This window comes from Morone saxatilis, unplaced genomic scaffold, assembly GCF_004916995.1.
Source record: "Morone saxatilis isolate NCDOM2014 unplaced genomic scaffold, NCSU_SB_2.0 Contig0, whole genome shotgun sequence".
Classification (NCBI taxonomy): domain Eukaryota; kingdom Metazoa; phylum Chordata; class Actinopteri; family Moronidae; genus Morone; species Morone saxatilis.
Window position 1 is genome coordinate 2,032,037 of NW_023339650.1, and position 12,333 is coordinate 2,044,369.

General features: G+C 42.9%; 1 protein-coding gene across 1 annotated transcript in view; it reads left to right on the forward strand.

Annotated features, from left to right (window-relative positions):
- The window catches only part of scospondin (subcommissural organ spondin), a 78,752-nt gene that overhangs the window by 22,334 nt on the left and 44,085 nt on the right, over window positions 1-12,333 (forward strand). The window contains exons 40-62 of the mRNA XM_035656242.1: window positions 201-360; window positions 696-744; window positions 1,291-1,395; window positions 1,546-1,673; window positions 2,485-2,605; window positions 2,734-2,861; window positions 2,976-3,117; window positions 3,240-3,371; window positions 3,603-3,783; window positions 4,012-4,087; window positions 4,352-4,373; window positions 6,367-6,487; window positions 6,637-6,850; window positions 7,026-7,167; window positions 7,289-7,465; window positions 7,587-7,808; window positions 7,916-8,071; window positions 8,306-8,464; window positions 8,558-8,722; window positions 8,815-9,006; window positions 9,156-9,278; window positions 9,816-9,942; window positions 10,239-10,364. Of these exons, the coding sequence (XP_035512135.1) occupies window positions 201-360; window positions 696-744; window positions 1,291-1,395; window positions 1,546-1,673; window positions 2,485-2,605; window positions 2,734-2,861; window positions 2,976-3,117; window positions 3,240-3,371; window positions 3,603-3,783; window positions 4,012-4,087; window positions 4,352-4,373; window positions 6,367-6,487; window positions 6,637-6,850; window positions 7,026-7,167; window positions 7,289-7,465; window positions 7,587-7,808; window positions 7,916-8,071; window positions 8,306-8,464; window positions 8,558-8,722; window positions 8,815-9,006; window positions 9,156-9,278; window positions 9,816-9,942; window positions 10,239-10,364 (3,168 nt within the window). The remainder of the gene's footprint in view (window positions 1-200; window positions 361-695; window positions 745-1,290; window positions 1,396-1,545; window positions 1,674-2,484; window positions 2,606-2,733; window positions 2,862-2,975; window positions 3,118-3,239; window positions 3,372-3,602; window positions 3,784-4,011; window positions 4,088-4,351; window positions 4,374-6,366; window positions 6,488-6,636; window positions 6,851-7,025; window positions 7,168-7,288; window positions 7,466-7,586; window positions 7,809-7,915; window positions 8,072-8,305; window positions 8,465-8,557; window positions 8,723-8,814; window positions 9,007-9,155; window positions 9,279-9,815; window positions 9,943-10,238; window positions 10,365-12,333) is intronic.

Sequence of the window (12,333 nt, forward strand, 5' to 3'; positions counted from 1 at the left end):
ATATTTGCATTTTAATGAAGTAACTTAAGATGACAAACTGTATCTTTGACGGTCATCTACATGTAACAACACCTGTTAAGTCTCTTTCAAAACATTTCTTTGTGTCGTAGAGACCAAGCACTTATGAGCAAACACAAATGCATCCCATTATTCCTGCATGCATTTTCCATGTCTGTGTCTGTGTATGTGTGTGTGTGCAGGTGCCAGACAGACCCCTGTGATGAGTGTGAGTACCAGGGTCAGTCCCATGCTGTGGGAGACAGATGGAGGTCAGACCCCTGCCAATTATGTCACTGTCTGCCCAACCTTACAGTGCAGTGCTCCCTCTACTGTCCATACGCTGTCAGTGGATGCCCACAGGTAAGAATAGAATTGTGTGTGACTCATGTGCATTTACACATTTCTGTAAACACACTTACTGTATGTGCTTGAATGTGTGCCCATGTTTTATGGAAATATTGTTCACTACATTGGTACATTTGCACATTTATTTGAGGATGTATCTGTGTGTGCCTTTAATTCATCTGTGTTTCAATCTTATCTCATGTAAACAATCTAACCCACGCACTCCCCGTCATGATCCACAGCTCTGCTTCCTCTGCATCCTTTGCTTTTCCTTTACATAGTTATGTCCCATAGCAACTCCACCACACGTGTGACTGAGTCAAAGGTTGAATGTTGGTTTGTTTGTGCAGGGCCAAAGTCTGGTGCTTGGAGAGGAAGACAGGTGTTGTTACTGCCAAGGTAAAATCATAACTGTTTGTCATTCTGCACTGATTAAATGTTGACTTTTTTAATGGTGAATAAAATGATTGGCATTCAAAAATTATACACAAGTAACTGCACTCCATGGTTACTAATGTTCACTAATGTCAGAGATGACGCTAATCTAAATAAATGACAAACACTTAGAATCACCCTTTGCCCCCTACCACTTCTTGTGACCACAGACATATTTCACATGTTTAGAAGATTTTAATTTTTTTTTTACTGTATCTGTTAAAGAGAACACTACCTTCGGAGTCCCAAATTATTTGCCAGTATATGTAAAGAGTACTGGTAGTAGTATTCCTTCTTTGTATGAGCTTAAAAATAGATTAACGAGCTTTTGAAGATGAAGAAAATAAAAGTGATAAGTAAAATAAAAACTAAATAAAGATCCTGTTCATTTAGTCCCTCAACAACATTGCAGAACTCCAAATATGAGGTCCAATTCATTGTTACACACATTGCAATATTAAAGTGAGTGCATTCTGACATTAATCTTTTTATTCTACAACACCCCTGTAGGAGGAAATGACACCATTCTTGTGACAATTAGCCCCGTCACTATGACCTCCAAGCCAGAAGAGGGCACTATACCTCTGGTTCCCACATATCCACTTCCTCCTGGAGGTTAGTGTCTTTTTCATATGATCAGTTGGTCATGCAGTTTCACAAGTTAGAGCATTTGGGCTTTCATTTCTGAATCTATAATTAATGGTTAATTTATTTCCACTCATTGTAATTTTCATCAAATCTCACCTTGTTTACTCTTTTGTTCAGATGAGTGTTGGTCTCCTCTGGGTGTTCAGTTTCTCCCAGCTTCCAGTTTCAGTGCCTCATCACAGCAGACTGGTCACCCACCTGAGGCAGGTCGCCTCCATGGATGGGACCCCCATAGGGACCTCCAGGTACACCAAGCCTAATGATATATTTATTCAATACGGCCAGATGAATCCAGATGAAATGCCCTTGAGCAAGTTCCTAAATCCCCACATGCTCCAAGACTGCTGTTCTGTAGCAGACTCTGACCTTTGAAAAAAAATAAAAACAAATACATTTTTATTAATATCACTGTAGCAAGGCCCACATTAAATATTTTTAACTAAAGAAGACAGTTATTCAAACTGGGGTGAGCAATACAATGGTTTACAAGTTGCTGACATTAGAAATGTAAAACATTTGAATACATGCTTTTCAAAACTGCTCTTTTCACACTTGTCAGGTGCTCAGTATTCTGCTTTTGACCGCTCAATAGCTGACATTAGCTCCTTGGCCTTAAAGTTCTTGTGTAAGGGATGCTTCATGGTAGATTTCACAGTCCTTCTTTGATTTAAAATACCAACACTGAACACTGTTCCTTGTTTCTTAGCCATGCTAAGCTATGCTTATTGGATGGATTGACATACATTAGGCACAGACATTCAAGGTCTGCTAGGTATATATCTCAATTTATTTGATGGTTCCTCTGACTGACCCTCTAGTGTCACAAGCAGCATTGAGTGAAATGTCGTCGTGACCACTTCCATCAGCTGTACTTTGTTGTGTTTAGTGTTAATTAGCAATAATGTTATCATGCTAACATGCTAATCCAAGATGGTACATAACCTGCTAAATATCTGTATGTTAACATTGTCCTTGTGAGCATGTTAGCATACTGAAGCTCAAAACTGCTGCTGCAACACAAGCATGAGGTGTAATCAGTCAAACCTTTACCTGCAGGGCTGGAGTCCAGAACCTGAGGAGTACAAGGACCTACCACAACGGAGCCCTGAGGGACACACTAGCAACACACAGAGCCCCTATCTACAGATAGACCTGCTGAAACCATACAACATTACTGGTAAACACTAACATTCATACAGGGGCCTTAGAACAAATGGAGATGAGTGTACTTGGTACTAAAAGGGAACTCCTATGTGAGATTATCTAATGTGTATCAGTAAAATCAATGAAATGCTATCTCTCTAGGTGTGCTAACTCAGGGTGGTGGTGTGTTTGGCACCTTCGTGTCCAGCTTCTACCTCCAGTTCAGCCAAGATGGCAGACAGTGGTACACTTACAAAGAGCTAGTCACTGATGCCCGGCCGAGAGCCAAGGTTAGACATCAAACCAAGTCCGTTAAACTGTACATCATATCACATATGTATCGAAGGCTGTTTGTCGTTGCTTTTTCTGATCTTGAAATTGATGGATTAACATTCTCCTGTCAGGTTTTTCATGGTAACCATGATGATCGAGGGGTGGCAGAGAGCCGACTAGACAGGACGGTGTCAGCTCAGTTTGTCCGCTTGCTGCCACATGACTTCCAGAATGGCATCTATCTTCGACTTGAGATTATGGGTTGTGGAGATGGTTAGTTTAATGGTAGTTTGCTGGTGTTACATGATTTTGTGTACAAATGTGATTCTAAAATGCTCTCCTCTCCTCTCTGCTAGGTTACCGCTGGTTGACTACCCCTACTCCTCCCTCCCCAGTCTCCCCAGTAGGTGGCTGCAGAGAGAAGGAGTTCCAGTGTAAAAATGGTCGCTGTGTGCCAGCAGGTCCACTGGGAGTTGTCTGTGATGGGGTCAATAACTGTGGGGATGGATCTGACGAGATGTACTGTGGTGAGCTTTTCAACCTAACACAATGTTGTTTATTTACTCTATAAGTACCATGCATTTTATATTTTTTAATGGGATGTGGTGAAAAGGAAAGTCACTTACACTCTCAACTGCCATCTTTTGCCTTGCATTTGATCCTGGTCGTTTTAGTTTTCTTTCATGAGCTTTCTAACTCACACATACCAAAACTAAAAGCCATCATTCTCACTTAGTCTGACCATTCCCCACGTTCAGGTACACAGCCATCCCCTACAGCCACCAGTCCACGCAGCTGCCCTGCTGGTCAGTTCTCCTGCCCCCCACCAGGGGGCTGCATTGAGGTAAGGCATCGGTGTGATGGGATTCCCCACTGTCCCAAAGGGGAAGATGAAATTGGCTGCCATCCCCCCGACAACATCACTACCCAGTCAGACAGGTGAAGGGCATTATTATTATTATTTATAGCAGCGGTAGTTATAGTTGTGCTAATTATAGTATTAACAAATACATTTTGTTAATCCACTCCTGAATTCTGCTTCTTACTTTTTGTCTCATCTCTGTTTACTGAGCTCTGCTTTCAGTGTCACAAACTCTTTGTGTTCAGAAGAAATCAAGAAGGATTTTAGGTACTTTCTCCTCTTTATTGTTGTGTGCTAATTCACAGACCACACACACCCACTCCTTCTCCTCTCCGGACTCCATCAATGGCTGCTGTCACTCATCCTGCTGTAACACCAACGGTAAGAAAGCACTTCATTTAGCCATGAGTTCCTCCAAATTCTGCAGAAAAAGCATCGTTTTAGAAAAAGATTTAGCAGTGATGACTAAAAAAGCATGTGATCATCTTGAATGGCCTTATTTGTTAAAAGTATTTCCCACCCCTCATTGCAATAGTAATAAAACAGCTTGTAGACAGAATTAGACAAGACCCAAAGATTACAACTGTACAAAGTTACATAGGTGCTATCAATGTACACTTAATTTATTTTCTAATGTTTTTACAGGGTGGTGGCCCAGGATATCGTGGTAAGTGCGTTTAAATTTGCAAGTTTTACAGTCCTGACAAAAAAAGTTCTTGTCGCTTGGGTTTACAAAGTGACCTTAAGTGCCCTCAATATATATGTCTAAATCGAAATTTTTTACAGAATGGGGCTTATTTTCCAACCCCAACAAAGCTTTTGACAATTACTGTTCTTGGATTGGCCAAACGAAACTGCTTGAAAAGCATTCTTAACGGTTCACAGCTTGGTAAAAGCCAAACTTGAGTGTCAGTTTTTGCAAAGACAAAAGTTTCTTTGTCGCCTTGTTTTCATATAGGCAAACCAATCCTAGTTACAAAGCCTCAACCTGTGATCAATAAAAAATTCATCAAATCAATTTTAGGTGGGGTGTGATATAAAAGAAAACCCAGCAAACACCCAGACCTCACACAAAACTGCAAAAATTGACTTTTTGACAACATTTGCCTAAGATTTCACCTGCAGACCCAAAAGGTTGATTATCAAGAGCTGAAGACCAGATTCCACTTGGCTTGGAGGGTTGGCTGACACCTTTCAATGTGGTCTTTCGCGTCAAGTACAAGGAATACGAAAAAGGATTTTGAGAGATGGATGTTTTTGACAGCCGGGTCGGCGACCCGCAAGGAACAAACTGCCTCAGGGGACAGTTTGTTGGGCTCGAAATCTAGGCCCAAGCCCTTTTCCACTGCAGCAGAAAGGCTCCCACCGGGCCTGGTCACCCTTTCAGTCCCCTTGTCAACCAAGAACGTTGGTAGAATTCTGTCTCGAAATGGCCTCATGGTCGAATTCAGTGCCCCGAAAACCAGCACTAACCAAAAAGGCATTTAAAAAAACGTGTGGGGCATTGCAAAGGCTCACAGCCTGTTAACAGGGATGGACGCTGGAACAAAGTGGTCCCAGAAGGGGTGGGATTTTCTTTCAGATGGAATTCTAGGTTAATTACATCCCAAAGCTGACCGGCAAATATTGGACCTATGGGAAAACCCGCATGGGAATCGGAGATTCCACAGAGAAAACAGTTAAAGTTTTGGTGGCGGGAAAAAAATCATGGCTGGTTTACATCCAAGTATGGTGTGGCGGAAGATCGCCGAGGGTGGCACCCCCCTTCGAAATAGCCTATATTCAAGAAGATTAGCTACCTCTTAAACTTCCCAACCATTAAAAAGGGGTCAAAATTTGCGGCAGGATGTGCTCCATCGCATTACTTCCATCTCTACATCAAAGTTCCTCAAGCGAAGAAGATTCAAGGTGCTTCCAGGACTGGCCAGCCCAGTTCACCAGACTGAAAACCCTTTCATTGAAGCATGGTCTGCGGTAGAATTGGAAAAGGGAAGCAGGAAAGGGACGAAACCCAAAAGGAATCTTGATGAAACTCTGGAGGCATTTTTGCTTATTTCCTGATGACCTTCAACAATAAATGTATGAAATCATTGTTTTAAAACAATGCGATGCGTCTTCAAGCTCATGGGAAGTTCATACAAAAAAAGGATATTAAATATGGATCTCAAAAGCCACCCCCACTACTTAATTCACTTGACTGTTATGCAACATATTTTTGTTTTGAGTAAATTAATTGTTCATTTATCAACATACTCTCTGTAGGCGGACAAAACCTTTTGCTCTTGCCAAAAATCTGAACTTTCTTGTTGTTTTCATTAAAGAATCCAATCTTTCTCAGTGAAAGCAAAAAATTTAATTTTAGGTAATTTAACATATCGTTGGGAGGTTTCTGCCTTTCATATTGAGGCCATTTCTAAACAATGGATTAATTGAAAGTTTCAGCGTTATAAGTGTTGTTTTCTACAAAAAAAATGGATTTAAGTGAACAGACTTTTGTCAGGGACTGTAGATGGATTTATTTTTGTGCTTTGAAATGAACAGCAGCCTCTGTTAATTTTCTTATGCTGCAGCTAATATTGCTGCAGAGCAAATTTGTTAGAAGTGTTCAGTTTGCCAAACTGGGTCTTTTGGACTATATTAAAATTCATCATATTCTGTAGGCATCTGCTCTTCTCCCCTTGGACTGGAGGATGGAAGAATTCGATATGGTCAGCTGACCTCATCCTCACATCGTGAGAACAACCCTGCTGATGCTGGGCGACTAAACATTGTCCCTAATGTGTGAGTGATCTGATCTTTGTATGGTTGTCGACCCTAAAGCATATATTAGCCTGACCATTTGGTATGCTTATCTGCATGGACATAAAAGCCCTAAAGGTGTTGCTGTTAAGAGAAAGTAGCAAACACAGATTATATCATTTTCTGTACAGTCAGGTTATGGAGCCTGGATGGAGCCCCTTGCCTTCAGATCCCCAGCCATATTTTCAGGTGGACTTCCTGGAGCCCACATGGGTGTCAGGGGTGGTGACCCAGGGCAGTGAACGCATGTGGGGTTACCTCACCAAATACCGCCTGGCCTTCGCCTTGCACAGCAGCCTCTTCACAGACTATAGTGAGAATGGGAAGCCTGGTGGCCCTGCTAAGGTATTTGGAAGGACATTTAGACATGGACATTCATATTTAACATCAGGTTTTATCTGCATTTACATATATCCTCATATTTTATGAATGTGTTCATACATGGTAGAGAAAAAGAAAAATCCAATGTTTTTGTCATTGAATGTACTCATGTAGAAGTGTCCTCTTGGTTGTGGTCTAGGTGTTTGAGGTGCGAATGGTGGGCAGGAGCCCTGTAACCCGCTCGCTCAGTCGGCTGGTCAGAGCTCGCTACCTGCGCATCATCCCTGTGGAGTTCAGACACACCTTCTACCTGCGTGCAGAGATCCTAGGCTGCAGAGGAGGTGAGGAATAACAACAACAGTAACAATCAAAATTCTCAGGACCCAGTTCCTCTTGCATACTACTACAGAACTACTTCACATCAGTGCTAACATGAAACAACCTTTCCTTCTGCTCTTTTAGATGAGCTGGTGACCCCCAGCAGTGTAACCACATCTCCCTCTGGTGTTGGAAAAGTAACTGTGCAGCGCTGTAATCCAGGCCAGTTTGCATGCCAGCACAGTGAGGAGTGCGTGTCTGTCTCTGTGCTTTGTGATGGTCGACCAGACTGCAAGGACCACTCTGATGAGATCAACTGTGGTGAGAGCTAGAAGACAAACAATCGGTGGTGTGGCTTGAATAGCTAAAAATGATTCATACTCTTTTATTTTTTTTTTCCATGTCTTTATTTATGTCTTATCCTCCTCGTGCTCTTCTTCAGGTACGGCTCCAACCAGAGGTTCTCCAGGGCTGCAGAACCAGACCACCTCCACGGGGAGACCAGGTTTCCACAGAGACAGTACAACAGGTGCGCCAGGCCTTCATACCAGCAGGTCCCAAGGTGGACTTCCTAGTATGGCTAGCCCAGGGGTCACAGGTCATCCTGGTCTTCACCACACCACAACCCCCCATTCTGGAAGACCTGGGTTGCAAACCACAAAAGGTTAGAGACACAACATCCTTGCTAGTTATCCTACAACCAGACATGACCGATGGACTAAGACTTTATACAGAATAGACATATATTGTAACCTTTATTTTCGTTTACAGCCACGTGGATTGCTACAACCCCCCATGATGGTGGCTTACCCAGAGTGCTTTGCGTGGAAGGCCAGTATGCATGCCGTTCATTTGGCTGTGTTGACTCGGCGCAGGTGTGCGACAGCAGACGGGACTGTTTGGACGGGTCAGATGAAGAACGTTGTGGTATGCATCAACAACCTGTCAGGGGACAGACAAGTGGAAATACAGAAGAATGGAATCAGAAATACTTTTTACAAACTCTGTCAGTTTAAAGAAATTAGAATTGATGATATCGTTACCATATTGAAGATATATAGTGTCATGTATGCACACATGCAAAATATGATCTGAAGTAAATCTTTTGGAATAAATAATAATTTATGTGTTATTCCTGGAAAAACTTTAATGTCTTATCAGGCACCACAGCCAGACCAGCAGTGACTCCACAGGGCACACCGGTGCCTAGCCCGTGTTCTACCAAGCAATTCCCTTGTGCCAGTGGGGAGTGCGTTCACCTGGACCGCAGATGTGACCTGCAGAGGGACTGTGTGGATGGATCAGATGAGAAAGACTGTGGTAAGATGTATTCCCACCTTAAAAGAGGCAAAAAGTCAGAAAAAAGAAATACTGATATTTTGGTTAAATCCTTTTATCGCTCCTCTCCTGTAGTGGACTGCATCATGTCCCCGTGGACAGCATGGAGTGCATGCAGTGTGTCCTGTGGTCTGGGCTCCTTGTTCCGACAGAGGGACATACTGAGGGAGGCTCTGCCCGGAGGGGCCTGTGGTGGAGCTCAGTTCGACAGTCGAGCCTGTTTCCCTCGAGCATGCCCAGGTCTGTTTCCTGAGCCTGATGCCAACCAGGATGCATATTTCACATTATCTAATGGTTATCTCAATGTCACTCTCCCCTGTCTCCTCTTGTAGTGGATGGTCATTGGTCAGAGTGGACAGAGTGGTCGGAATGTGACGCTCAGTGTGGTGGTGGTATCAGGCAGAGGAACAGAACCTGCTCTGCTCCTCCTCCTAAGAATGGTGGGCGGGACTGTGAGGGCATGACCCTGCAGAGCCAGAGCTGCAACAGCCATCCCTGCTCCAAAGACATAGGCACACAGACAGGTGACTCACAATCTGTCAGACTGTAAATTCTGTTGTTTCCTTCATCCTTGAGGATGGTGGTCCAATACTCTTGTCTTGACCACCTTGATAATTACATTTCTACATGATTAACTCTCCTAATTATGTCTGTGCCCTGCTTGGTTGTTCAGGATGTGTCAACAGCATGGTGCTGGTGACTGAGGCAGACTGCCAGGCTGGAAGGGTGGAGCCCTGTCCTCCTACCTGCTCACATCTCAGCTTGACCAACAACTGCACTGCAGCATGTATATCTGGTAGGACACACTGGAGGTGATGGGGTGTTGTGCAGAATAATGTCATTGTATGCTTTATAATGACATGTAAATATGAGACTGAGGTACTTTTTGGTAGTTTCTGAGACTGGGTGGTCTCCTACCTTGAAGTACAAACTTGTGGCCAGTCAGTATTCATTTCTACACATAATGCAAGTACATGATAATGGCTCTTTCATATGCTTGTGTAGTCATTGTGATAGTGGTCGAGATAAATAAAGTCATACTTTTTGGGTATTGTTGCCAAAATCAAACAGGCTTCTTGCTGTTCCACATAAATTAAACAAATAGGAGGACTAAAGAGTAAGAATAAATGAACCGGTCTTTGTTCCATTGTCTATTGAGTCCTTACTGTGATTCACTGGTTTTGCAATTTAATATGTTCTGTTAAATTGTTGCAAAAGCCTCAAACCTGTATTGAAGCAATGTCGGGATCTTTATTCTCTTAGATAGTATCCCACAAAGGCTCATTCATTGTAGCTGAAAGTCTGGTTAAGACCTTAATTCTGTCTCCTCCAGGGTGTCGCTGTCCTGATGGTCTGTACCTTCAGGGTGGGCGATGTGTGAATGCCAGCCAATGTGTCTGTCTCTGGGACAGTCAAACACTGCAGCCAGGAGAGAGAGTCAGGGACCAGTGTACCACATGGTGAGAGACAAGAGAATCATTCATTTGTTATGTTCTACTTTGAAAGAGAGCCTTGTTTTCATAACTGAGGCTATTTCTAGAACGCTATCTAGTCAGTTATGCGTAATTACTTTTAGTTTATTTTAATGTCATAAAACTGTTTTGTCTAATGTGTCATAATTTTCAGTTGTTGGAAAAGGTATTTTAAAAAATCACTCAGGTTTTTCCCAGTAATGTCACTGGACTGCTGCCTAATTGAGTGTTTCTATTGAAGAAAAAAATAGAAATGTGTAGTAATGCAGTTTTTGCCCCAATAGTGTTTGCAGAGATGGACAAGTAACCTGCGACACATCCAGTTGTATGGTGACCTGTCATTGGTCAGCCTGGTCGTCATGGTCACCATGTGATGTAACCTGTGGTCTGGGGCTACAGCAACGTTACAGGTGAGCCTGTTTAATTGAGTATATTTGTAAAGCACCTTACTCATTGTAACAGTCATACAACAGGCCTTATCTCAGCCTCATTCACTTTCCACAAGACCCCCTTTCCCCTTTAATTCTCAGAATCAGAATCAGAAATACTTTAATAATCCCCGTGGGGAAATTACTTGAAAGGTGGGTACAAGAAACAGGAAAAACAAGAGGAGAGGGGAGGGGAAAAAGCCGCTCCCAAACTCCTCTTTCCCCCTGGTGGTAACACGGGCACTGTGCCAGCGGGCACACAGCTGCCATTGAGAAGGTAGAAGCCCAAAGGCGCAATAGCAGCCGTTCGTAACAGCGGTGCAACACTGCCACCTCTGTGGAGGTCATGTCCCGAACACACCGCGGACACGCACCTCCGCTGAACCTCACACTCTTGCCTGCGTCAGTACACCATGCCCTCTGGAACACACACCTGAGAGGAAACAAAAGTGAAAATTGAATGGGGTTCAAAAAAAGAAGAAATACATGCCAATACAAAATAACCACAAACACAATCTATTATAGAGTAATATTTCCACACATATTACCCCCCATGGCTAGAGCTTGAGTAAAAGAAAACAATGATGAAGTATCCGTGCAGGGGTGGGAGTTGCAGTGCTCCGTCTGTATGGGTGTGGGCCCAGGGGCAGCTGTGCCCCCCATGCTGTGGGGAGGCGTGAAACTGCAGTATCTGCTCTCGTGCTTTGGAACATCCAGAGTCACACTCTGATGAACACGAGACCACGGTGACCACGCTGACAGCACCATTTCTGAAGATACAACTATAATAGCTTTCTTCTTGACCCTTAGACCATAATTTTGGGGAGAGTGGAGACACTGTGGTTTCTGTGGTGCGGCGTCTGTATTCTGTAATACCTGCAGTGTACATGGTGTACAAGGCTCTTGCTCCTCGTTGTCTCCCGTCAAGGAAGTATTCCAATGGTGACGGTGTGGTTTTTAGAGGGGTCGTGAACGTATGGCTTGGCAGCTGCGGAAATCGGCGTCTATTCCAACAATTGCATCGGTGACATGGTTGAAACATGTTCTACACTGCTGAACCAGGGGGTCCATTTTAACTCCATACTCGTCATCTGTAGCACTGCACAATTAAAGACAAGGTATCATATTCACCCACAAGATAATGAGTTATGCAAGTGATTTACAAAACTAGGATACTGCCTGAGAACGCTGAGCTATTAAAACGCCAGAAAGTTTCTGTAATTGTTGCTCATGCACATTAAGAATCTACAGTAAAGTGATAGAAGCCCGGCGTACATGCTATTAAAAATGAAGGGAGTTTGAACTGTTTATATACTCTGATAATTTATTTTGTGCAAGATCCAAATTGCAGCAAACACTTTGATTTATTAGGTTAAGTATAACTAACATTACCAAATGAATAAATGCCTTTGAAGAAGAATTTTGTGTTAAAGGACCCTAATGTCAGTTTGATTGTATTCTTGAAAAAAAACTACACTAGAGTTGGACAGAATTAGTGTGTAGCATTAGTGGATAACCAGGGAGGAGGGGCTGGAGCAGCGGTATCGACAGGAGTACTTGACTGGAGCAGGTTGGATTCTGAAGCAGCCTTCCAGTCTGGGTTTCATAAGTGAGACCTGCAGAAGACAATAGTGATAAATACTCTGTGCAAATCTGAATTAGTTAGTTGAGTGAGTATAAAAAAAACAATTGTCCAAAAAAGTCATTAAGACCTTAATTTATAACTTAAGGTAACATCCGCGATAGTGAAAACGAGTTCTATCCAGCAGCAAAGCGAGTAAATGAAAAAAAAAATAGAAGTGGAAAAGCATCCAGTTATATTGTTGGAAAGACTTTAATGGTGAGCAGTTACAAAATTAGAGTTTAAGGGTTTATTATATAGAATGGTTACATAAGCGTCACAAACAGAGTAAATAAGTGAAGTAATAGCGCTTCTTGTTGCCGGCTCTCA